At 39.8% G+C, this 27305-nt stretch overlaps 2 protein-coding genes across 16 annotated transcripts in view; one reads left to right on the top strand and one right to left on the bottom strand.

Moving 5' to 3' along the window:
* APBB2 (amyloid beta precursor protein binding family B member 2) overlaps positions 1-3471 on the top strand; it is a 135016-nt gene extending 131545 nt beyond the window's left edge. For all 13 annotated transcript variants that reach the window (XM_061379813.1, XM_061379819.1, XM_061379817.1 and 10 more), the window contains 3 exons: positions 294-409; positions 1174-1353; positions 1785-3471. In XM_061379813.1, the coding sequence (XP_061235797.1) occupies positions 294-409; positions 1174-1353; positions 1785-1952 (464 nt within the window). In that variant the 3' untranslated portion in view covers positions 1953-3471. The remainder of the gene's footprint in view (positions 1-293; positions 410-1173; positions 1354-1784) is intronic.
* A 3002-nt stretch (positions 3472-6473) lies between these two features.
* NSUN7 (NOP2/Sun RNA methyltransferase family member 7) lies at positions 6474-26025 on the bottom strand. Of its 3 annotated transcripts, XM_061379825.1 has the most exons (14): positions 26003-26025; positions 23531-23658; positions 22868-23218; positions 22412-22470; positions 20407-20537; positions 19081-19233; positions 17661-17844; positions 15894-16104; positions 15108-15251; positions 14438-14539; positions 13770-13887; positions 10343-10460; positions 8128-8777; positions 6474-6764 (listed from the first exon to the last, which is right to left on the bottom strand). In XM_061379825.1, the coding sequence occupies exons 3-13, from the start codon at positions 23175-23177 to the stop codon at positions 8163-8165; spliced, it is 2145 nt and encodes a 714-aa protein (XP_061235809.1). In that variant the 5' UTR covers positions 23178-23218; positions 23531-23658; positions 26003-26025; the 3' UTR covers positions 6474-6764; positions 8128-8162. The 3 variants fall into 3 exon arrangements, with proteins under 3 accessions (XP_061235809.1, XP_061235810.1, XP_061235811.1); XM_061379826.1 differs by lacking the exons at positions 6474-6764; positions 14438-14539 and having other exon boundaries at positions 7306-8777; XM_061379827.1 differs by lacking the exons at positions 6474-6764; positions 22868-23218; positions 26003-26025 and having other exon boundaries at positions 7307-8777.
* Between the last annotated feature and the right edge of the window lie 1280 nt (positions 26026-27305).

The following is a 27305-nucleotide window of genomic DNA, read 5'->3' as shown; positions in this document are numbered from 1 at the left end:
GCAGAGAAGGCAGAGTTCCTTTCTACTGATTTCTCTGCTACTAATGAGAAGGGCCTTAGAGAACTGGAACTGTGCAGCAGCTAAACATGTTGCTACCCTGTTTTTAACTAAGCCAGAGGCACCTGTTTTGTTTTTTGCAGATTAAGAAAGCCAACTTCACAACCCTTCTCTCCACTATCAAATTAAGTTTAGTAAGGAGTCCAAAACAGTGATTTCTGTACTACGATGAAAATAAAAACGTTGTTGCTTACTTATGCATTTATTTTTTACTATTTCATTTTCTTCTCTTCTAGGAATGGATACTCTGAACAATGCCATCGAAAGTCTAATGACTTCCTCTAGCAAAGAAGATTGGATGCCAGTTACTATGAATGTTGCTGATGCTACTGTCACAGTCATCAATGAAAGAGTAAGGCAGACTGGCTTGTTCAAAACTCAGTTAACATAATAATATGAGTGTTGAAAACAAGGAACACAGGAACACTAGTAGAGGGAGTTAACTTATGCTAGAATTTATTTGCTTATTTGGCATTTTATTTCTTTCCAGAACCTGCAGAGGCTCTTACTGCTTTGATCAGCTTCAGCTTGGTTTGCCATTCCAAGCATGTTCTCAGAAATAAAATATTATAAGTATTTATTAGATACTTAAATTCAGTGTTACGCTTTCTAGGAATTTTGAGCCTAAAATGCTGAGGGTTAAGCCCTAAGTAAGCAATCCTAAATTCTAAACTGTATTTACATTATTCTTGATATGGGAGCCAAGAGTTAATATTAGAATCTGTGTTTCATGTCACTGTCCTTTGTAGAGCATTTTCCATTGAGATGAATACAGTTAAACTTCCAACTTTATTTATGTCTGTTGATGAGGTACTAAACCAACACCTCTAACATAGCAGTGGTAGGTGAGCATCTTTTGGAGTCATGGTAGCCATGTTGTTTTGTTTCTTTACAAAACAAGCAGATTTTAAAGTACACAGTGTGCTCAGTGCTAACGCTCAAAGCCTTGGTCCTCCAGTAGTAGAAGAGGAGATCCATCCCAGGCCTGGGCACGCTGGGTGCATACAGACAGATAAAAAGGAGTGTTCCCCCCCCGATCGTTTAATTGACATAAGGCTGACAGTAAAGTGCACAGAATATCCAATAGTCATGATCAATCATTTTATTCATAACCAGAATGAAGAGGAGATCATGGTGGAGTGTCGTGTGCGGTTCCTGTCCTTCATGGGGGTAGGCAAGGACATTCACACATTTGCCTTCATTATGGATACAGGAAACCAGCATTTTGAGTGCCACGTTTTCTGGTGTGAACCAAACGCAGGCAATGTGTCAGAAGCTGTTCAGGCTGCTTGTATGGTAAGTGACCTTCCGCAAAGGCACCTCAGAGGACTTAGGTTTTTCACTGCCTCCATAAATAATCAGCTTTCCAAATTTGCAGTTATATTGACAGAAAGATAAAAATAGGATTTGGGATTCTGATATATTTAATCAGTTAAAACTCAAAACATTTTTAAGTTTACTTGTAGTTGTGTTATACAGTCTAGTGACAATGTAGTGAAAATAATCCTTGTTCAAGAATAGCTGAACTCAGAAAACTCTTTTTTGAGGGAAGAACAGTTTCTGTCCAGAGTGATAGAGGAGTCTCTTTAACTTCAGCTGGGCTGTTTGTCACAACCAGAATGGAGGTTTGACTACTTTTAATGAGAAAGGACTAGGAGTGTATTTTAAAAGGTGTGTGAAAGTACTGGATGCAGTAAGGACTGCAGAATGCTTCTGCTTTGTTGCAGTTGCGGTATCAGAAGTGCTTAGTAGCCAGACCTCCCTCACAGAAAGTGCGACCACCCCCACCTCCTGCAGACTCCGTGACTAGAAGAGTTACAACCAACGTAAAACGAGGAGTGTTGTCCCTCATTGACACTTTGAAACAGAAACGCCCGGTCACTGAGATGCCATAGCTGCACCAGAGAGAAGAGCCTCCTAACCCTTAACTGAAGATAACACTAGCTATACTAAGGAAAGTGAACTGACATTGTCTGGCCTTCCATTTCAAATTGCTGATGCTTTGTCTTCAGAGAATTTACCCTTATCGAAGCAATGTTAGACAAGCATGTTCTCGTTCTTGCCACCATCGTGTGATATGAAAAGAAGCATGAATAATTTTTTTGCTGTCAGTGAGTTACACCATGAACAATGGAAGGTCTGTTTGATTGTAAATATATGAACGTTACCTAAACTCACACAAAAAAAAGAATATGGCCACGTCCCTCCCAGTGAACTCACGCTAAAGTCCTTGGAGTGAATGATGCCCAAGTTGCTAGTTTCACCGTCTTGAGCTGAATTTGTCACAAACCAATCTTAACTCCTACAGCACTTTGCTCTGTTTTCAACACTGGAGTAGGTACCAAGTGTTAGCTACTATTGAATTACTGTAGATTAAATACCAAGTTTTATTTTTTACAGAACTACACCTCTTAGTTTTAAATTGTTTGTCAGCATCGGTCTAGCAACCACTTTATTAACTCTCCGACATGCTTCTGAATTGTGTCATTATTTCATCTCCCAGTTACACATCATGGTCTTAGAGAAGAATTGTGCTTAATACTAAAGCAATGCTGAAAAATCCAGAAGAGTTTTCAGTGACCGAGTTGCGGGGTGATCTACTGAAGCTTTTCAGCTTTAAACATACAAATGCAACCGCTGGCTGTTAAATTTATTCTCCTAAATCTGCCATTAATTCATCACAAATACCGTTTGTTTCACAGAGGGCTCAAACCAACCAAGAGTAAGAAAGGACTAGTCTGTAATTTTATTGTCTTACAACTCTTACAGAGACTAAACTATTCCAGACCTTTTCTGTACAAGTGTTTGATGAAATGTTCAATTCAGCGTCTGGTTGCACAGTTCCCCCTTCCCCTCAGAGGTTGTTGCTGAATGCTGAACATGCCCCAGAAAGGTCAGTCGTGTTTCTTGTCAATTACAGAATTCCATGAAATCTCTTTTAATACTCTCATGTCAAAATAAGAAGAGAGTTTTTTCTAACAGGACAGCACTTCAGGGGGTACATAGAATCATAGAATAGTTAGGGTTGGAAAGGACCTTAAGATCATCCAGTTCCAACCCCCCTGCCATGGGCAGGGACACCTCACACTAAACCATGTCACCCAAGGCTCTGTTCAACCCAGCCTTGAACACCGCCAGGGATGGAACATAAATAAACATCAAACCTGATTTCATGCTTTTGCTCCACAGGCTTCTTATAATTGCTTTGACTTACACACTTCCGTAGGCCCTGACAAAGCCAGCCCAGTGTTGCCCCCTCAAAAGTGCACCTCAGGCTGATGTTCAAATGCAGTCAGACATCTTGAGTCTCTCCCTTTGCCATCTTCTGTCTCTACCTGCAGATTAGTGCAAATTTTGGAAATAGAACAGTAAAGATATTTTTAACTAGCATTAAAACTGTTTTGCCTCCATCTAGAGAGATGTTCCAGACTGCAAATCTGGTCATTTAATTTTAAAAGAACATTGGCAAGGTTGTTATTACAAGAGCTGTATTGTTTTTATTTTACTATGCAAGAAACTGATATAAAATAACATTTTAGTTCCTTGTTTAAAAAAACTAATGGCAACACCTGGGCAAAGCAACAAAGGGGGAAAGAATGATGATTCGAGAAGTTTCTGCATTTTTTCAATGCGGAAAAATCATTAAGCAAAGCTCAGCATGATGTATGAGCCCGTGTCAGCTAAGGCTAGCTATGCAACTGTTTGTTGTAATTAAATTTAGCTCTCTAGAACACCCCCTGAAGAGCTGATCTCCACCCGTCTCTCTGCTTGTGAGCACAGTTCTGCACCCCGGGCACTGAAGCAATTGTTTTCCCTCCCAAGGCTCCCATTGCTGCCACCCCCTCCACACTGGCTCTGCTGCTGGTGCAGCTAGGGGAGTTGCTGCATACACCAGGCAGGAAGAGCTGAGGTGAGGGAATGCCAACAACCCCACTTCAGCAGTACCAGAGGTTAAACTGACCATAAAGCCAGATTGTGAAGCGTAGAGATGGCAGCTTACACACATGCTTGTTCAGTTTCTAGTTGTTGATCCCAATGATGCCTGCTGGGAGCAGGGTAAAAACTCACTTCCCCTCATGACCAGACGTGGTCATGCCGCACATCCAGATGTGGTGGCAAACACCATACCTCTAGGTAGGACCAAGAAGTTGAGAGATAAAACTTCCTTTATTTATCATTGTGCTAGTAATTCAGACATTGGCTTCAGTTCATTTTAAATTACAGGAAATAATTTCACAGTGTCTGTTTAAAGTTCCAGCCAGGATTTGGGATTCGCAACTGTTCTACACCAGTGAATTTTAAAACATAGAATTAAACTTTGTAGTTGTATCTGCACCGTGCTGATTCTCCCCAAGAGAGATCTGGACTCTCTTTAAACAAAACCAACACTTAGCAAAGAGTAGCATAGAGGTAGTTCTGCATCAGGGTTATCAAGGCTACCACCATCCCATTCGCTTTCACTGGCAAAGGGTGCCATTGCAGGAAGGGCTGAAGAGAAGACAGAAGGGGATTTGAAATGCCATAGGTCACCTGCCAGTGTATGTTTTGAGGTTTGTGTTAAGAAAATGTTGTTGATTTTGCCAACACTTCAGTAGCATGCTTAACCATCTGACTGTATGTGGCCTTTTTGCTTCAGTAGAACTCCATATTCTCCAAAAGATTAAATACACACCCAGATGTTTGCAGAACCAGCCTAACACTGCAACACCCCTTGTCTTTTGTCAAACAATATAGTACAACAGTCTTTACCATGGCCAAAAAAGCCTGTCTGGGATGTGTGTTTGAGCAACTGCCACTGGTTCAGTCAATGTTGCAGCAACCCTACAGTTATCTATGCATTTTTTATAATCCCTAGTGGTTCCGTAGGTCGGCAGCCGTGTTCACTATGCCTTGTATGTCTGATGCCATATTCTAAATTAACCTGTTAAATACAGCTTAAAATATTTTTATTTTATTTATTCTATTTTTACTGAAATATCCTGCATTGTTATGTTGATGTATTGTCTTTACTGGACGTGCTCTTGTAACATTCTCCACTCTGTATACTATAGGTTGCCTAAAAAAGGCAGGCTTTGTAATTATTTGTAGTCACATTTTTATTGAAGTCTGTAGAAAAATCATGTAAAGCAAAGCTAATTCCTTCTTTTTTTTTCAGTGCAAGTAGTAAGTTAGAGGTAAGTATCACATCAGTCATGTCATTGATGAGCTCACTTGCAGAAGCAAGGAGATTTATATTCACAGTCAGCGACTATGAGATAAAAGCCGTTCTGAAATCCGTAGTGCTGGCTGTAGGTTTTATTTAAGCCACTTACTGTACCATTTGAAGGGGAGCAAGGGCATGTGGGAGATGTAAGGCTGCAGAGGCCACCCACAGTAGGGTGGAATGGGAATAGCAGAAACTTGCATGAAAGGGCACAGGTTCCACTTGCAGTAGAAGGAGGGTTTTGTGATGTACCTGATGGGCAGCCACCTGTACCCACAGAAATAATACGCCCCTCCGTGACAGAGGACCAAAACCAATGGAAATATCCAGTAGTTCTGTGTCACTAAGAGTTCTACATCCCTTTTAATTTTATCAAGCATTTCATAAATCATTTAACTAGGGATCTAAAACTGTCATAAGTCACCCATGGCAAAGAGAACTTCCTTATTTCAGCAGCTAGTAGGGGCTCAGCCTTTCAGCATTACCATTAACCCAGCACTCCTGTCTTGGGAAGGTTCAATACATCGCTAAAACTTGTGCTGTACAGTCAGTGAAAGCAGGTTTGATTTATTTTAACAGCAGTAAAGAAGAAAATGCACCCATGTTTATGAGCAGAGCTCAGTCTTATGTAAAGCACGTGACTGACAGCAAAAAGGACAATTTTCCCTGCTGTTGACCACTTCTCCACATCTAAATGTAATCTGTTCTGAGAATAAATTTAGCTGCATAAAACAATGGTCTCAGCTGTTACTGGTTCTAAGTTGTGGTTATGGGGAGGGAAAAACACACCGGTGGTTTAGAGGCAGTGGTGGAGCAATGGACACTTTTGTCTCTGGAAAACTGAATCGACAGTTTCTAGTTGAAAATAACAACTGGATTGCAGAATATTACTGATGTAAGGTGCAGTTTCACTGTAAAAAGTCATCGAGTCAGATGACAAAAGTCAACTGAGCATACAGGCTTCTGCCTACAAGCCATCTCAAGACATTGCCCCTGTGTGATACTCAGTGCTTGCAAAGCAAGCTGTGGACCTGCAGAGCCAAAATCTCCACTGCCCTGCTCTGATCTTCTTGACAAGACATCAGGATACTCAGAGGTTCAGCCTCTGACATTCCAAAGGCGTAAACTCCTGGTAGCAAGAAGGGATCAGGTGGGGGATGCCACGACACGCGTTACGTAAGTATCCGAGAAATTCTGTCATCAGACACATGTATGTTCTTTTATGAGTAATTTTAATTCTTTTTGATAATGAATGATACAGATTTTGACATCCAAAAAGTTTTGTGCTCTAAGTGCAGAATCTCTAAGTATATTTTAAGCATTTAACAACCATATTGAAAAAATAAACCAAAATCTTGCTGACCATTCCTTTTGTCCAACATGTAGAATCTCTCCTCCTCTAAGATAGTTGGCTGGTTGGAAACAAGAGCAGGGCTCTTCCTTTTATTGACACGGGTAAGGAGCACAGGTATACTCACAGGGATATGCAGCAGGTGATGGATGCCTCTGAATAGGACAGGTGGCTCCAATCAAAATGGTAGAACAGATTTTCACTGATTCAGCAATGCAAGGGTATGCATCTGAGGAGCAAGAGGCAGCTGTTACACTGCCGGTATAGTATCATTCACATCCTTTCCTCTGAAGGTAGAGCTGATCCTGCTACATTGACTGGTGTAGGTGATGGAGAAAAATATAGAGATGTTAAAATGTTTTCTGTGGATGGGTATAAATCGAGACTTGTATGTCACATCGGTTAAGATTCCATTCCACAGTGCTGACACTACTGGCAGCACTTCTGTCAACTATCTTAAATGATTGCCTAGAGGAAAATTTCTGGGCCACAGCAACTTCTGCCCTTCTATATTGCTCTGCTGTCTTTGTTTCATTTCCACACTTCTAAATACAATTCCTGAGGTTCCTCTTAACTGTCATTCCATCATTGATTGTCATTTTCCTTCTTTATTCTGTCCTTGTTTAATAGGAAATCATACTATAATTAAAAGTATCTCTGAGTATCCCGTTTATCCTCTGCTCAGATTACAAGACAATTGTGAATACTTTACAGGTATTTTATATTTGCTAGCAAGAGGGAGTGGGTTAGAAGCTCACAGCTCTTTCCAGAGACAAGCCACTCTGTGTTGTCATTATTCAGCTGGATTGCAGGAACACAAAAATAACTTGCTTGGACAGTAGCAGCTCTTTTCAACTGAGAGATGCTTGTCTTAAGTTGTGAAAAGCAGTTATGAGCTATGACATAGTCTGACATGACATTATGAGTATTCCATATTTTTAGCATGAGAATATTTTATCCAGTTTTCAGTGTTAGGATTTTGGGGCACAGCTGAGTAGACACCAAGGGAGTAAGTAGTAGAAGACCTGTGCATGGGCTTTAGTGCACTTCGCCAGTTGCCTGTACCAAAGTTCACATCTAGTTTTAGAACTAAAGCTGAGCTAACTGGCTCACTATGCAAAGCTTAGTTTCCATGTGTCAGAGTCTAAATGGTGTCTAGTACTTGTAAAGAGAAATAGTCACTTAAAAAATGCAGTCTCACTTTAAAAAAACAATTTGAAATTGAGTATTCCTACAGATCTGTGCAGCTGAGGGTGGTGTGTATGTTTTGACTTGCTACTTTAAAGTATATAGCAGGAAGCTCTAGCTTTTTTGACCTTACACCCCCCAACAGTCTATCAGCCTTACGCAGCTGAGTTCCATTCACTTTTAAGTGTAATTACTGGTTTTAAAACAACAAACAGGGATATTTCTATGCAAATATCCCATAATATATATCCTTCCCACAGCAAGATTATCCTGCATAAAGGTATCCTGTAATCTAAGCGTATTGATTAATACATACAGGAATCTTTACCTTCTGTATAAAGGCAGGGCAATGTGTGAAGATTCCTACATCCATGGTCGAGGATGAAGCACAGCTGGCCTGACTGTTTTACACAGAGGTGGTAGAAGTATCCTGCCATGGAAACCCTTTGCTCCACTCCAGCAGTGGAAGCAGTGATGAGCTGATATCCCGGCTTTGTTTCCTTGTGAACTTAGGTATGGCATTGTCACTGGAGGAAACATAATTTTTGCAGGCTTCAGTACAACCCGCTTGTCTTCTGCATGTGCCTTTCTATCAGGAGTCTGCCTGCCATAGGCCTTGCCCACAGGTGACAATGGACGTGTGTGCTTCAGCACTTTAGGCAGAGATCTGGCTGAAATGGGGCGGATGGATTTCTTCAGCTGAACACTGCTTTTCGTTCGGCTCATACTCTTCTGTTGTACGTTACTGACTGCTTTAGACACAGCAACTTCAGCCTTAATATTAGATACGGTTTGACGGTGAAGGAGCTCTGCAACCTTCAGCTTTACACCACCAGCAAGATTATTACGTGCAAGTTGTGTTACTTTCTGCTTTTTTCCCCCTTTCTTTGGTTTTCCTACAAGAATGCCATCTAGTAGTCCTTTTGCTGCAGCCTGACCCAAAATGTCTTCAGCAGACAGATTTTCAGAAGAATCTTTCTGCAAAATTCAAAGGAAACAATGAACCTAAGCCACAACACAGAGCTGCAGACTCCATGAGAAACCTAGCAGGATGACACACATGGTAGATGCTAACCAGACTATTTATTCAGGAAATTAAGAATGTGACTGTTGAGTAAAGAGATGTCTGAGCAGTTGCTCTTCAGAGACCCTACCCTTTACAGGCCTGAAGAGGGGAAACTGAATTCTGGACTTTATGCTACATGTGTCTCCCACATTGACTTAATCTGTGACATGTTTGTAATAACATGCATGTACATATAAGTGTGTATCAGAAGTAGTTAATGAAATACAGAAATACTACCAATAATATTAAACATTAATAATTTTCATGATAATGAAAAACCTTGCACATAATACAAAAGCAAGGAACTCTTGAAGTAGATTAACTAGAAACCAGGTCAACATCCAAGTATCTAAAGAGGAGCAATGGGGAAGAAACTATTTACAACTAGCTAAGAAGAGGGTTACTGTAAACCAGAAATTTCAGTTTAAATTCTAAGTACATGTTTTCTGCCTTGCAGAAAACGTTAGTTTCCAGAATCACCTAAAAATTGTCCATAGGAGCAATTGCTTCTGTGCACTAGAATTTGACTAAAAACCTACTCAAATTAGCTACCTGAAACAAAAGTGTTTATTGGGAGGGAGGCAGTCTGGTAGACAGAGGTAGATGGCATGATTAACTAAAACTTAGTAGCTCAGCCAGGTTCAAAAAAGTATTTTTCATTGAAAAGAAAGAGGTGAGTAATAGGTAACTTAAAAGGCTTTTCATGTCTGATTCTCTTAATAAAATCTTCTCATTTCCCCCAAGATACATGCTTCTTTCAAGCACTGTAATTGCAGCATGACAGGAACTGGTACAAATAACTAAATAGGATCTCACATCTTTAATTTTCAATGAAATTTAATTACCCCCCCTTCATCTTTCAGTGAAAGAAAGTCCTGTTTTTCTCAGACACCAGAGGAAGATGGTGATGCTTGGAGATGTAGACTAGCCCTTTAAGGCCTTTTCTCAGGAAATGTGCCAAGACTTAAATATACTCAGCAAAAGCCCCCCACCTTTCAAGCCAGATTTGCATATGCCTCAGTTTTAGAAGGAAACATATTCATACCTCTGTTATTCAAATTATAACGAAGTCTTTATCCCTGCAATGACACTGTCTGCTTGGATACTGGAAGAGCTTGGTGACACATACAGACATAACAAATAACTTTGCTAGATACCATTTATTACGAGTCTAATCAAGGTGGTTATTTCATTGCAAGGTGTACCAGCAACCATACATTCGCCTCTAGGTATTCCTAGCGCTGATCAGGAGACTGCTCTGATCACAAACACCTCCAAAGGAAAAGGCACATATTGGAAAGCTGTGCTCAGCATAAAACTCCATGGAAGTGGGCACATTTCAATTGCTTGCCTATTCTTAAGACAACTAGAGAACAGCCAGGATTTATTTATGTTCAATTTCATATATTCATTTGTGGAAAATGACACTGTTTTTTTATTTCTGTGAAGTCTTTAGGTGGTAATTTTCTTAGCTTACCTCTCTTGCCAGAACAGCCAGAAAGCAGCCACTGGAGATTTCTGATGGCTCTGTTTTGAAAAAAGTTTCAGTGGAAGCATGTGAATCAGAGCAAGTGTCAAAACCAGGAGGAATAAGCCTGTAAAAAATAAACAAATGATCATAAAATAATATTGAAAGCTATAAAAGGAAATAAACGATATAGTAGAACTGATTTCCAAATTACGCCTTTCAATGACAGTCTTGTGCTGCCTATCTTCACTTTTAAACACTGCAATTCAAGACAGACATGAGAATTAATCTTTTTAGAATATTTTTTCCCATGTTTTCCAGTAGTTCCCATTTAATTTTTTCCCATAACTATTAACCACCAGAGAATAAATATGTACAAACATAATTAACAAGCTTGTTCTTTCACAGGTCTGCAATTACTGGAGTATCAAGTTGTCCATGAAGTTGGGAAATGCTCTGAAAACAGCAGTACACAAGAAACTCTAGAGGTGTTAACTCTGAATTAACTCTATGCTTATCAGAACTACCTGAGCGAAAAATCTTAGCTGAGGAAAACTTGCTTATTTTTAATAACTGGGTTTTGCAGTGCATCTGTGAGGAAGGAAGGAAGCACTAGCTTTCTCTCATATTTCCCCTGTATTCCAGTAGTCCCTACCTGTTACAAACAGGCCTCAAGGACCTGGCCTGTAAAGCAGCTAAGCTGTTTCAGTACAGAAAGATGCTATCAAAATGTCCTGATGCAATTACTACCTCTTCCTCTTTGCACTGCTGAGGACTGTAAGATACAGCCCCTCAGGTGCTCCGATTCTCTTCAGACAGGGTTTTATTCAAAGGTGGTTTCAGAGAAACACATTCAGTGTTTGTAAGCAATACCCTGACTCATCTGGCTTGTCCATTTCTAAGGGGAAGTCTTCAAAACTGTTTGTTCTCAAGTTTTCACCGTAACCTGGTTTTGCTTATGTCCCTCAGAACTTGATAAAACACACTACAAGGCTCACATCCTTCTTGCATTACTAAATAAAACTCTGTCTGAGGACACACGGGAGACTTTTGCTTTTAGATCAGGTGATTCAATGCAAGAAAGTGGTGATCTTTACTTAGATTGACATAAACAGATTACTGTTACCAGGAATCCCTTTAGCAGATGGTCTAACCGTGAAAATTGATGCAGAAATTGGACAGACCAAAGGGAAATGCATGAATGATTTAGATTCTCCTCTACACACACATTTGCAGTGTGTACCTTTTCATAAGGTAAGGCCTTTGCTATAAACTGCTTGCCACATCCTTAAGGTAAGCTCAGCTTAGACGGGGGTACATCTGAAATTACCTTTGCAATTTCACACCCTGAAGGCCAACTATATGACCCCACTCCAGCACAACCTTGTTTTGTTCAACACCACTTTGTTCAGCGCTCAGCAGAGTAATTCCAAAAGACATAACAAGCACAACTGGTGTAAGAGTTTCCTGAAAGCTCTCCTCTTTCTTGGAAAATTGATATTAAGTAACTTTGTGATGACCACACAGGATGTTTTATAACTTGCCTCTCAAAGACACTACTGTTAACACAGGGGTTCGTAATCCTGCAACCGAGTTTTTAATTCTATCCTGCATGCTGTTAGTTAAATAATTTATCTAATTAATTCCAAGGAAGGTGTACAGGGCACTGTCGTAAGCAGTACATGCATCTTAAACAGCTTGAGCTTTCATCTTAAGCATAATCACATGATATATTTTATTTATGGTGTTTTGTTACTGCTCTGTTTATGCTGGTTACCAGAAGCCTTATTGTAGCAAGAATTACTCATGAGAACATCCAAGCTACGTGCAGGGCACTGGAGGAGGAACCAAATCTGGAACTGTTACTTATGAAGATCATTGAGTCTTCAGCCACAAATCTGCTCAGGTCTGCAAGAATCCTACTGTAGCTTTTTTCTCCCTTTCTTACCATCTGAGAATGCCTTGTATTTGAAGGTTAAAGAATCATCTGGTGGTTTGACAAGTTTCATGCTGTTTCTTCAAAACACAGGCTAGAGTTTGGTTTGTCTTTTGGGGGAGGTGAGGTCTTTAGACATCATAAATTTTTCTGAAAAAAATTAAAACTCCGGGGCGGCGAAAAAAACCTTTTTTTTTTTTTTATACACGTACTGTTATATGTAGCATGAATTTATGTGTTATTTGTGTTCAAATAATAGAGAGACCATTCTGTTCCAAGGTCACCCTAGTTCGTCCCATAAAATAGTAGCTGCATATAGATCAAGACATGACAGACTTGACAAGATTTCAAATCCCAAAGGAAAACAGAGTTTACAGCAAGAATCCATAAATGCTTTTGGGGTAGTGTAGCATCATTGACAAGACATACCCTGATTTCATCCATTTGGCATAAAAATTCAAACACGCTACTCTTTCCTATCAGTGATTTGGAAGAGAGGTGCATGCGGTTGTACTGTATCTTAACATCACACATCATAATGTACCTCTTTTTAAAATTCTCTGGACTGGCCATAGCTAACATTTACCATTTTAATCATGTGAAATGTAACTGCATTTAATGATACACTGAACCACAGAAGCTTTGCCTACAATATCCAGATCATTAACATCAGCTAAGATAACAGAAAATCTAAATATATAGTATTGCTCTCCTGTACTTTTGGCAACATAAAACTCTTTTAACCTGCATGCTGTAATCAACTATTATCTCTATGTGCAAGAAAGTGCCAGCTGTTTTGTATTTATCTACTATGACTGAAAGGAAAATCCAGGCAGTATCCATCAGTCTTTTAACAACTGCTCCATCTGATGGGTAGCAGCTCACAGGTTTAACTCCATATAAAGTATACATCACATTTTTTCATATATATTAGTATTTGTTATGGTTGCACAGGATGTTCTCTTACTGTAACCAGTTGTGTGTCGGTCCCTCTACCCCCCCCCCCCCCAAAAAAAATATCATTTGTCGAAATACAAGGATGAACATTTCTACAGCAGAGGTTCTTATTTTTCTGTGTTATTCTCAAAGAATATTGTAAGATTTCATTTCTTTTTCCTTTGAAACTGATCATTCAGGGTCAGAAGCTGAAAGCATGTTAGCAAGTTCCCCAACTTCTAGTCTCCATTTTACCTTAAACTAGCTTCATACTCTGAATACTGATAGGACAAAGGAATAGCTTTGGCAGAAGCTTGCCACAATGTTATTTCCAACTAGTGATGCTCTTCTCCCATCTTGATTTCAGATGAACAAATAGATTACATGAAAAAGTCAAAAGGATGCTACTTCAGTACACACATAACATCAAAAGGAATTGAATGACAGGCAGCAAAAAACTATTTTTAATGTTAATCTTATGCAAGACAGATAAGTCTAGGATAAGAATTATCCTACAATTTAAAGTGATACTGTAATTTTCCACACACAGAACTCATTCCATACCTATATGGTTGTATTTTATCTCCTTCCACTTCAGATTCCAGTGCTTTCTTCACTACTCCTTCATTTTCTTCTGGGTAAACTGAACAAGTGCAGTAAACAATAGCTTGTACTTCCTTAACTACAAAACAAACAAGATTTTTCCACAGTTCAAATTCTCCATACACACGGTGGTTTAGTGAGGACTGAAAGCATCACAACAATTTATGCTTGTATGTCACTTCTACCCATAAAATACATCCTCCCGCACCCATCAGTATTCAGTTTCTAGTGGGTTTTAATAATAATCTTTTCAAATATTTGCAGATTTCAGTACAAATTCTAAGCAACATCCAGGTTTTTCACACAGCTACCAAAGGAGGGGAAAAGAAAGTGGCAGCATGCAGTGGGGGAGTCAGGCTACACTTACAACTTTTCAGAGCAGAGTATGACTAAGCCAGTAAGCCAGTTCTCTACACAATGCTACAGATTTCTGTACTAATGTCTGGTGAGCACTAGGCCACAGAAACACCTTCAGACTTGAGGAGATCACCATTTAGGGGTTTTAGTTATAGACTTACTGTTAACTAATAGAGTTATCAGTGTATTTTTACCTATAGAAAAACTGGTGATAGCACAATGGAATTGATAGTACAAGGTCTTCCCAGAAATTGGAGAGCTGGCACACTTACATTTCATTGCATGAATCAACTCATTAAGCTGCCTTTCAGCAAGAGCACTGAGTTTATCCTTGGCTACAGTTCCCCGGAAAAGGTCTTTTAGCAATTCTGCATCTAAATGCAAAGAGTTGTAAATTCATTATTGCAACTTGTACTAGTGTCTTAAGTTCATCTGTTTGCAAAAAATGCTTTGGTAACAGACCTGGTTATTCCTGGTGCAGTGGAAAGGCAGTTTTTACAAATTAACAATCCCAAGGAGTGCCTAAGGGATTTTTCCTTCCCTCTTTACCTGTAATCACTAGTGCCTCTTGCTTCTATTTGATGAAAATTGTACAGTGACTAGACTTATACAAACAGTCAATAAAGGAATGTAGTCAAGGGAAAATCATACACACATTGGTATCTTGAAGTAAGTTTTCTGCCTACAGTCTTTTTACTTTAAAAGAAAGGCTGTATACACTCTGATTCCCAGAATAACCCTCGAACTTCGTACCGTCAACTTGAAGCAGACACACAGAATTATCCAAGTTATTTAATGTATATGTCTTATAATAATTTAAATAAAGACAGGGTTTTTTTGTAACATGACACAATTTACTGAGGCAGATATGATGTCCAGACCACAATACTTGAATACTATTGCTACCAGAAAGCATGAGCTAGCTATTGTATCAAAAGTTACCTCCATGCTCATTTAAAATAAAGTCTATTGGGTCGCCAGCCCCCAGTCCAGAGCACTGTGGTAGCAGCAAAATAACTTTTGCCTTTTGAAGTTTTGGGTCTGTTGGTCCAATCTCCGTGAAGTCTTCATGTAACAGCTGAATATCTGAAAATAAAGGAAAAACTCCACAGTTCTACACGCAAGCAAGGCTGCCTAATTTTAATGCAACAAAAGGTGAGCAGACTGTGGTGTTACACAGACTTCCATAGAGCTAGAGGCTGCTAGACCCAGATCCTGCTAAGTATACCTCACTGATTTCAGACAGATGGAAGGACTAGCTAGACCTTAGCATCTTCCACTTAAAAGACTGCTAATGGAATTCCAGAATCTGGCTGCATTTTATTCTGATTGTGTCATCCAGGTAACCTGGACAAGTTCATGTGTTTTGGATTAACACTCTCAAACAGGTGGATATCAGACTGAAAGCAACAGCCAAGACACCAAAAAAACGGACCCAAAAGTTCCCAGCTACCACCTACAGCAACTGCTATACAGTGACTACTTCTATGGACAAATTCACCCTGGTATTTCAGGAGCCTATGACATGGTTAATCTGCAACCTTTGATTAACTTAGTTGTAGCTGAAGAGCTGTCAGTTCACCTTGTGACAAAAAATAAATTCTTACTGCCCTCCCCAAATCCTTGAACAAGGGATCTCCAAATTCTGATAACATTATGCCATATTTATATGCATCACAAATGTCTATATTAAAATACTTTACGTATGCCAACTCTTTTAAAACCTACTTTTACATTCCATGTGGCTGAAAAAGTTCCTCAGTTCTGCTTCTTTTTCTGAAGATTTCACACCACAAACAAAGACTGTGGACATGCTGTGATTTGTCAGCACTGACAAATGGGCAATGGTCAGATGGGAGCCTACATGAGCCACTATAATGTCATCACCTGAATTCAGCTGTGCCTGTGCAGCGTGTACAGCAAGGCTGCGAGACTTATCCTGGAAAATAATGATGACACAAAAATCAAGTATCACCAATTAATTTGGTTTCTGTGGATGCCAACCTTCTTTTCCAAATTAGGAAAGTATTTCATTGTTTTCATGGGAAAGAAGGGAAAAAATGGGAAAGAAGGCAGGAGAAAAACTAATCAGAGATAGCTGCTAATACAGGATTAAATAAAGTATAAACCCAAACTTCTTATAAAGTCAGGTACTAAATTTAAATAATCTAATTCTAACTAATGCATACAAAAGCATAATATCTCTAGGTGAAAAGAATGTGTGTATCACCCCCTTAAGGAGGAACCCCTAGCAAGAGCCAGCTCCAGAAGAGAGAGGGACCACATTATGCAGAGTTCATCCTCAAAGGCAGCTTTACAGAGAAATACAAAACCATTCACATAGCTCTTGATGATAATTATGGAAGAAATGAGTCTTTACAGATCAAAGGCCAAAATTTTACTGAAATCTGGACAACACAGAGGCAGATCTGAATTCAGAAAACACAGGGACCTCAACAAGAGTAAACAATGTCATACTACAGGTGATGAAGAGAGAGATAAATCAAACATTATGCCCATCAAATTACTTTAAAAGTCAAAGAATGAAGATATGTTTAGCACTAAACTAGGCAAACACTGATGGTAACAGAGGAGGGGGGAGCACTAAACCTTTACATTCACATCCACGTCTACATATTCACTTAGAGCATTCAAATACCATTCTACTCACCTCACTTTGAATATTCTTAACAGTAATATGCAGAATTTGTTCCTGTGACCTATGGGGCTCTCATATATAGTTCTTTTCTGTGTGTATATCTTCTATTCAAAATGCACAATAGAAACAGAATACTGAATTACTTTGTAAGTTGGGTAATATATTTTGAGGCTGGAATTTCCAGAAAATGCTAAGCCTCAAGTGAAAATACCCTTTGAAATGTTTCTGCTAGGTAATCAAGATCATCAAGGCACTTCAGATTATTTGTGGTTGCATGTTGTTGCACTGTTACTCCAAACCACCACTCTACAACAGGAACCTCTGACCAGTCTTGCCTGGAGAGCCTAATGATGGCAAGTCAGGGAAAAGACCAATGGGACTTATGGAGATTTAGGAACCATGCTGCACAAAATACAAACAGGTGTCATCATTCCATCACAAATAAGCAATTGAAGAGGAAGAAAGAATGTTGGCATACCATTAGCTGCTAACTGGTGTAATGCACATAGAGTTACACAGAAAATTTGCTCACATTTTCAGCAGTGAGACTGCGTCTTTGACAACTTTTGAGGTTTATTTTTTAAGGTTAAATTTAAAACATTCCACTAACTCAAATGTAGCTATCAATTATAAGTATACTTACTATAATTATTATAATTAACATTTCCATGCTAAATTTAGTAAGTGAAAGTTTCTAGCCTCCTAATTATAAAAAATGTCCAAAACCCTATGAGTATGTTGCTGCCTGTAATAGGACAGGCACACAATATATAACCTAATTCCAATGTAAAACATTAGTTTGCAGATCCTATGATTCAAGGGTGACATCAACTCACCTGCAGTAAGAGTTTGCTATCTGCAAAAAGATCTAAATTAAGCAGTTCTTCTTTAAAAGAGGAAGGAAAAACCAACACATCACCACAATGCTGGTCCACACCATACGTGTAACGGTCCAAGTCTGACACAGACTCAACTCTTGTGAATCCTTTCTCCTTCAAATCTCTGAAAACATCTTCAAGGCTGTTAACATACAACTCTGACCATTAAATATACAAGAGTTATTTCAGCAATACAGTTCACACTAATTAGATGGATTTTTGCCTTGTATTTTTCTAGTGCGGGTGTATATACCTATACACACATAACTGCAATACTGCCTAATACAAGAGGGGGATTCACTCTATTTTAGGCATATAAATCCTGTTTTGAAACTATTAAGTTAATAAGTCTGATGATAAGTTAAGAAAGAGGTATGTGCTTCCAGAGGATGATTCAAAGCATCAAAACATGTCCACTGTTCAGGAGACACTGTGGCAAATTTATGCTGAAATACTTAAATTCTTTCAATTGCTTTCAATTTAGCCAAGCTTGCCATGAATTTAATGGCTGATAACTGAAATAATCTTTGTGTACATGTAATGAAGGCAAAAATGCTGAGGTTTGCAATTCAAATATCATAAAGATTTAAAGGCATATACAACAAGATGTGTTTGCTGACATGCAGTTTCAGACAGTGCCACAAGCTTATATGGTACATTAAATGTAGATTTAATGCAGTAGCTTTTAGTTCAGTCTTATTTACGGGATGCAAAATCACAACCAGAGTAAGATACATTCTCTACCTTGAAGAGTCTGTAACCTAAGCACAGAACATTGGTCCAAAACAAGAGTATGAAAACGAAATTCTTGAAAACCATATCTATGCATTACCTGTCTAACAAAACTGTTAACAGGATAACCTGGTATGGCTCATGTTATTAGTTACTACAGAACTGGAAACATATATAGTTACATTTATAGTAAACCACTGAATATAAGGATTATTAAAAGGTATTTTCTATTTCAAGTCTACATTTTGCTTTGTATCTGTCTTAACACCCTTAGCCAAGATTATTGCTTACAGTAACACATACACTTTTAAAGAAGTTTTCTCTATTTTTCATCACAGAGTTTACTCACCCATACAGTATTTTCTAACTTTATTTTCTGATTTAATTAGTGAAAGACCCACGTAAGCAACAGAATAGTAAGAAAAACTGTTTCACAACTTTGTTACACTTCATGAATACCATTACTGCACTGTATAAAAACTACAAAGAAACATTATGCAATGTCAGTGGACCAAGCAGAATCTAAATGTAAGAAACTTAAATTACTGGTAAAATATAACCTGGAAATTCTAGAACAAGTGTGTAGCAAACTATACCACTTCCTATGTAAAAACATCAATATTAGATGATACTTAAAGGAACTTACCTGATTTTAAATGTGTTTATCCAAACACACAATGGTAAAGCAGAAGCCCTTTGGTGCTGCTTCCGTAGGGTTTCTGGCAGAACATATTCAATTGAAGGAGCATCATGTTTGATGCGATATCTTGCCAGTGCAGCTGCCAATTTGGTCTTAAAACTATAAAAACATAGTCACAAGTTTAGTAAGTTTTATACAAATTTACATCAGCTATTAACATGCAACATTTCTATTATATTACTGTCTTGCTTGAAAATCAAAACCAAAAGTGAGGCCTCGTTTTGCAAGCTGCTACAGAAAATACAAGTGAGGCATTTTCTATCCCAGACAACTGTATAGGCAGGGTAGTAGTATGTAGCTAAGACTGTTTTACTTAAATGCATGAGACTGGAATTATGACAGGTGAATATGTCAGTTTTCTCAGGCAACTATGAAAAAAAACCCCACAGATACGTTTTGGAACTGTAACCTGTGGGATACGATCATCAAATTTTTTAGCAAGTTTGAAGATAAAAACACATATATGTGCAGAATGTGCATTTGATGAAAGCTGGCCTCTAAATCTGTACAGAAACAACGCAAGGATGATGGCAACCAGGAGTCAGTTCTATTATTGTTATTAAGTGAAAATGTCAGAGGAAATATTCCCAGTCTTTTCTTTCCACAATCTTTATGCATAATCTTGATAGATGGTAATTCAAAGTAAATACAAATTGCTGGTGAGCTACTTTAGATGTCAAGGTATATTACTTACTGCCCTCCAGAAATACCTTGCACTTATGAACTTTTGGGGCTATTCTAAATTCAGAGGCAACACAATTCTATCCAAATGTCTGTTGAGTTTATCAACAGACTGAAAGAAATACTTGAACACTACTTAAAATGCTTATTTCATATATATCCTTTTTTGATAAATATTTATTATTATAGATGATTAGAACAAAGTTTCATAATAGAAGTTTTGCTAAACAAATGGATGTTATTCCATTCCATGATGAGACTGTTACATAGTTGTGAATGTTTACTATTTAATTTCTTTTCTACAGTTGTCTAAAAAAAATTCAGCAACTCCCAAATAAGATCCTAGCAAAGTAATCCACAACAGAAAGACTGTTAGCTACTTTTTTCTTAACTATTGGAACATGAAAGTTTCTCTCCAAACTAGGTTCTCATTAAAAATAAAAACAAAACCTGCAAAATTTGAAGATAAGAGACCTCTGTAAGAATTAAGATCAAAGACCTCTGCAATAATTATTTTAACAAAGGTACTGGTTATACAAGTCTGTATTTTTGCTAATATATATCAACAAAAAGATGTTATTGGATTTATACCTGTATAGATAACGCTCTATTTTCCGAACGTCTGCTACAGGTTCATCTTCATCAGAAATCTCTCGTGCTTGAAACTTTCGGTCTTGTAGGTCATAAAGCATCACAACAAGCAAGCTGGTTAATTCATCTGGCTGCAACAGAAAAGCAACTGGATAAAGTGACACAAAGCATGCCATACTTCTGCAACAAGTTCCATATCAAACAGCAGTCTCCCATGTTAGCAGCAGAATAAAAACTCCAATAAAACTCTGATTTCTAAGTATAATTCCTATCGAGAGTTAGTGAAACACTGAAATTTGAGGGTTTTTAAAAACTCAAATATACAATTTAAAAGTCATTTAGCTTATCTAAATTAAAACATTCTGCATACACACAGATAATATACCCTATCTTAATAGCTTTTAATGTTACCAGAATTTAAACCTTGAAATTATTTTCTCCTATAGCAGTTCCTTGCATAGGTACGCTAACAAAAGCGTTTGCCTATCAATTTCTCTCTTGTGGGACTGTTCAGCGTGTAACAACCGATAAGCTCAGCTATAACAATCATTCTGCAATTGAGACATAAGTAAAATCTCCTTCCCATGTCTAAATGTTTAAAGCAGGGCGCATCTTCTCTGTTAGGGACAGTAATTCTCGGCAGTTAACTTACTCTTGTCTACCTCTTTTCATGAAATTCCTACAAAATGCCTACAAAAATTCCTACCCTCTCACAAATAGGACTGAAATTAGTCAGGAAACTCAAGGGAATACCACAAAAAAATGTTACCTTACTTCCTTACAAAAACAATCCAAAAATCACATGTGTTAGATCATTTGCCTGCTCGATCTCCACAAATAACACCTTGTAATTTTCAAAGGCGTCGAAGACTAAACTGAACTCTAGATTTTCTTTTCATGTCAAAGCAGGAAAGCACATTGGGAGAGTAAACTGGACCAATTTTTTGTCAGTACAATATTCGCATTCAGTACATTGTCTGGGAAATGAAACATGGGTTCAATGCATTATTTTGTCTGATGGGGTTCACTCCATGCTTTCCAACTCCCAGGGACAGGAAGGGAACATGACTTTCTTCACCACTCATAAGGGGACACAGCTGGGAATGAAAGCACGTGGACATGCACTGGCTCATGGTCAACATTAGTTAGCAAGTATTACAGTGCAGTAGCATTATGGTTCACTCTCCTACCTTCTTTCTTTGAAGAATCACAGAATACCAGCTTGGAAGGGACCTCAAGGGTCATCTGGTCCAACCCTTCTTGGCAAAAGCAGGTTCTAGACAAGTCCCTTGTCCAGCTGAATCTTGAAAGTTCCCAGTATTGGGGAACCCACATCCCTGGGGAGATTATTCCTACAGCTGATTGTGAAAAATTTTCCTCTTGTGTCCAACTGGAATCTCCCCAGGATTAACTTGTACCCATTACCCAATGGTTCCTTTAAATGCTCCAACATAGTCATGTTGGAAGGTTGGAACCTTCTTTCCTCAAGGCTGAATGAAACCCTCATACAGCTTCCCAGTTCTTTCACCATCTTTGTGGCCTTTCTGTGGACCCTTCTCCAGCCTGTCCACATATTTTTTATATAGCAGGGGCCTAATCTGAACAGTATTCCAGCTGTGGCCTGACAAGCACTGAGTACAGCAGGATAACAACTCCTTTATCTCTGCTGGTGTTGCCCTTGTTAATATAGCCTGTTGGTTTTCTCTGCTGCAGCTACACACTGTTCACACATATTGAGCTGCTTGTCCACCGGGAGCCCCAGGTCTCTTTCCACAGAGCTGCTCCATTCAAAGCAGTACGGTGCAACAAGAAACTCGAACAACATATCTAGTACCTTGGAGATGGATTCTTTAGACAACAACAGCAGCAATATTTCAGTCAGGCTCAGCAATATTTCAGAGGCTGCCATATAGCTCAAAACAAGTGGTTTGAAGAATTTTGCAGAATTCTCAAAAAATATTCTAATTACATTAAAAAATATTTCTTCACAAAAAAGTTCACTTACTATTGAACGGCATGGGTAGACACAACTATCTAACAGAATTTCTTCAAGAAGATCTTGATCTGCAAAAAAAGAAAATATTGACAAGTTATGCTATGAAATCTGCAAAATTCTATGGAAGGAAAAGAAAAAATTAAAAATCATTAAATGAATAGCTGAAAGTTTAAACATCATGAAAATTAAGGGCAAATTCAATCACAAACAGTAGCAACTCCAAATACGTGTAATTCTTTTCCACTGAAAGATACAGAGTTTCAACGTTTGGTTTCACAAATGCTAGTGATACTTGGAGATATTTAAATGTTTGAGGGATATGAGTAGTCTAGTAACAGAAACCTGTGGTTAAACAAATCTTTAACAAAAGATCTATGCTGTCGGGCAGAAACTAAACACCATTCTGCCATATTTTCTCTGCTGCATCGTTTGTGTTGGCAATTCTTTGAGAATTTTTGTACTCACATTTTAGAGCATTGAAAGCCAGTTCATAAGACAGACGCTGGGAAGACACATCTTTAAAAGCCAGCGCGGGAGGTGCTGAGTCACCCACATACCGCACCAGCATTCTATCCTTAGCCTTTTCAGTATGAATGCCTTGAAAAATCTTAGCTGCGTTCATGTATATGGTGTCGTGACAGCCATTCTTCTCAATCAGAGTCATTGTTCTTTTTACAACAGATTCTTTTTCATCTGGCTTTTTCACTTCACTCAAGTCTGAAGTACCATTTATAACATCCTCATGTAAAGACAAGTTATTATTAGGCTCAGTCATTTTTCCCGTTGCTGATTGTGCAAGTCACAATCCTGCTGCCTCTGCAAAAAACAAAGTTTGTACTTAATTATGACATTTTCTTTCACTAGAATACACTTTTCCCCTAATTTTCAAGTCTTAAATAGAATTTTTGTTTTTTTTAGGCTCTATTACATATATCATCTGTACCTTCTATATGTCTATCATCTTACATATAGTATTTATATATAGTTTTCTTAGCTTATTTCCACTAATGCAGACACAAAGACTGGTTACTTATTTCCAAGAGGCAACTGCTTTAATAAATGATCCTAAACAGACTATATGCAGAGATTTGATTCTTTGTGTCTAAAAAGAAGCAGAGTATCTCTTACTAGGAATTCTCCTTCAATAAAGCCACTACAGAAATTTCAAAGCAGCCACTGTCTCTTCCAAAGACCAACATCTTGAAAAGGGTTGCAGAGAATTCCACATGCTTATCCACTAAACTACATAACTGTTCCTAAAAGTGAGTAACAGAGATCCCATAGGTGTTAAAGTAATTACTATGTTACCTAAACAGCACAATTTTAAATGCAGGAAATCCATTCTGACATCTCTGAAGGCATTATCTAATCCTCCATATGCTTATCTGTGTTACTTACATTTTCTACACATTTTGCATATACAATAAAATAAAACCTATCTTCCCCAGAGGTAGAATAGGCAGCCATGGAAAGCCCCATGCTGTGCCAGCATTCCCCTGTTCAAGCTCCCTTTCCCAAACACAGATGACACTCAACCCACTCCTCCCCCCTCCAAGACCAGCCCAAGTCAGTGCTCGCCCAGCACAGCATGCTCCAGGCAACTGACAAGTATTGCTTCCTGAGTTCTGGCAGCCCATCTGGAAGAGGCCACATCTTCTTTCCTAGGATTTGCTCCCCAAAACGAAGCTGCTAACCCTGTAGAAGCAACTTTTATTGTGTCTTTACAGACATTCTGGATCTCAAATGGCTGTTTCTGGTGGGAGTTAAGCTACAATAACCCTAGTGTTAGATACAGCACGGATGGATCCATGGAGCAAACATAAATTTATTTTATTAAGCTGTATTGCAACAGAAAAAGCAGCACTATCAAAACACAGCACTGTTATTCACTAAAGCACCACATTACCTAAACCAAACTGAAGCTTTTGTGCTTAGAAAGGGAAAAAAAAACCAAACACAAATGCTTTCAGGATCTTTTACGCTAATTTGACCAGAAGACATGTATATCATTTCACAGAAACAAGGACAGCATCTAACAGGGACCTGAAACTCAAATCCTTTCTCCAGCTGAACACAAACTATTCCTTTTTAGAACATGTAGCAAGTGAACCAATGTTCGTGGTGCCCAGACTTTTAAACCTTGTAGGGTTTACTGTTTATGACTTCTTTGCTGACCCACAAGACACACTGCTATTAAGTTATTTGATGAATACACTTTCCCAAAAGACAACTGTCATGTTAATCAATACGAGACCACAGTGTTCTGCCCTGTGCGGACACTGGCTGCAACACTGTAAATCACAGCTTGGATTACTGAACTCTGTGCCAGGAAGAGAATACTCAGCTGGATTAATAAGAAGCTCAGCTGAGAGAAGAAAGAAGAGGCCCTGCCTTTGTCTATACAAGAAATGAGCTGGATCTCAAGCAGATTACTAAGTTAGGGGAAAAAATCCCAAAGGTTCTAAGGAGGCCATCATTTTCTTAGAACAGAATGGCCTTTGAACTTCAGATTTTTTCCACTGTTTAGTTAAGAAAATCTTCAAATGAAAAATGAATTTCTTGTGTTTGAGGGTCAGTGAAGAGAGATGAAGAACAAATGTGGAGACAGATAAAGTTTATACTATTTCTGTGTCCTAGAAACGCTAAATCTCAGTGATCTGGCTGACTGGAAGTCCAACTGCTTCACCTACAAAGCAGAAACTTGCTGTTGCAATAAGGTTTCCAAGTTCTTGCCAATATACTTCCACACGGTTTTCCTTAAACTTGATCTGATTTGCAAGACTAGTAATAGGGTATGCAGAAGAAGGGAACTTCAGACACCTGTGCCTAGAACACTGCTACTGCACAGCGGTTCTCCACAGCACCTAGAGTTTGTGTTGTGAACAGCAAGCACCTCTCTCAGGACAATGCTGCTTGGGAAAGCAGGCAAAACACACAAGAAAATCTCTCCCCACTTCTAATCCCAAGTCACAATCCACAAAACTGATGACAGGAATCAGGACAACTCACAGTCAGCACACCAGTTCAAGTAAGACCATCAGAAGCATTGGAAGGCAAACAGGTGCTTCTTGTGCACATTATCTGTGCAAAGGGATGTCCAACTCTCTCTTCCGAAAGCATCTGTATGATGGATGCAGACAGACTCCCACAACACAAGTTACCATTATCCAAGTACAATACAATAGCAATAAAGGTAAGAAGACTGCAGGTTTCCAACAACAGAGTGGGAACTAGAGAGGACACTGGGAAACTAAATCAGACTTTACAGCCAGGAAGGCCAAGGCAGCGGGTCTAGCGGCATCCACATTTTCCCTATCTTTTTCCCATCACACACTGAGCGGGGCTCCCAGCTGCTCTGCCGGGTTCCGTATTCGAAGCGTCCAACACGTGTAAGACTAAACCCTCTGGAAAGTCGCTAGAAGCGAACCTCTGGGGATGGAGGCGCCGGACGAGGCGGGTAAAGGCGACCTCCGCGCTGCCGCCGGGCCTGAGGGGGCAGCCTGGGCGCCGGAGCCCCGCTACCAGGCCACAGTTACCCTCGCTGGGCAGGGGAGCAGAACCATGACGCCCCCCCTGCCCCCCCGCCCGGTCCGCACTTACCCTTACCGGCAGCGAGAGGGCCCCGCTGCCCGGCCGGGCCGGGCTCAGCAGAGCCGAGCAGAGCCGAGCCGAGCCCCGGCCTTGCCGGACACACCGCCCACAGACCCACCTGCCGCGGTGGGGACCGCTGGGCTCGGGGAGGACGCCGCCAGCCTCCGTACTTTGGCGGGGGGGCTCCGTCTGCCCGCGCCCCCCGCCAGCAGCCCTCCTCCAGGCCGGGGGCAATGGCTCGGGCCGCGGCGAGGGCGGGGTGGTGCTGTGCGAGGCGGCGGTCGGGCGAGCTGGCGCCTCGAGCGAGGTGGGGCGGATCGGGCTCTGCCCTCTAGGGGCTCACCGGGAGCAGGAGTGATGAAGAAGCCACAACACGATGCCAAGGTCCACCCTGGCAACGGCAGGCAGGCGTGAGGTGTGTTTGCCAAGGGCTGCCATGGCTGGACCTTTGGGGGAACGAGAGCTGCTCGCAGTTTGCTTCGTTTAGTTTTAAAAAAGCCCTTGATTTGAAAAAATATTCTCCTAAACATCATTAACTATTGGAAACTCCATGACCACTTTAAAAAAATCAATCTCGCCTACACTCACACTTCTACCTGCGTTGAAACTCCACCAGTTACAGAAACTCCAGTTACAGGACTGGAAATCCCACGAACGCAAGAGTAGCCACAGCTAAGGTGCTGGATTTTCACCTGCCCTGAGCACCAGCAGGATGCTGTTGCCATACACAGTGCTCTAGTAATGCTTGAGCTGTCTCAACCTCCAGTTTTATTTAGTCTTGAAGCACATCGTCAGGCTTTTAAGTTGTTTCTAGACTTTAAAACAAAACCTAACCCTAACCAATAAATCAGCCAGAACCTTTACAGAAATTTACTGTTTAGAATCATAAAATCAGAGTGGTTTGGGTTGGAAAGGACCTCAAGGTCATCTAGTTTCTCCCGCCATGGGCAGGGGCACCTCACACTAAACCATGCCACCCAAGGCTCTGTACAACCTGACCTTGAACACCACCAGGGATGGAGCATTCACAACTTCCCTGGGCAACCCATTCCAGTGCCTCACCACCCTTACAGTAAAGAACTTCTTCCTTTTATCTAACCTGAACTTCCCCTGTTTAAGTTTTAACCCATTACCCCTTGTCCTATCACTACAGTCCCTAATGAAGAGTCCATCCCCAGCATCCCTATAGGCCCCCTTCAGATACAGGAAGGCTGCTATGAGGTCTCCACGCAGCCTTCTCTTCTCCAGGCTGAACAGCCCCAACTTTCTCAGCCTGTCTTCATACAGGAGGTGCTCCAGCCCCCTGATCAAC

The sequence above is a fragment of the Neopsephotus bourkii genome, unplaced genomic scaffold, assembly GCF_033783945.1.
Source record: "Neopsephotus bourkii isolate Nb327-2 ecotype Australia unplaced genomic scaffold, CSIRO-AGI_Nbou_v1 NB_1780, whole genome shotgun sequence".
NCBI lineage: Eukaryota > Metazoa > Chordata > Aves > Psittaciformes > Psittacidae > Neopsephotus > Neopsephotus bourkii.
The sequence above is the reverse complement of the archived record's forward strand: the minus strand, read 5'-3'. Positions and strand labels throughout refer to the sequence as shown.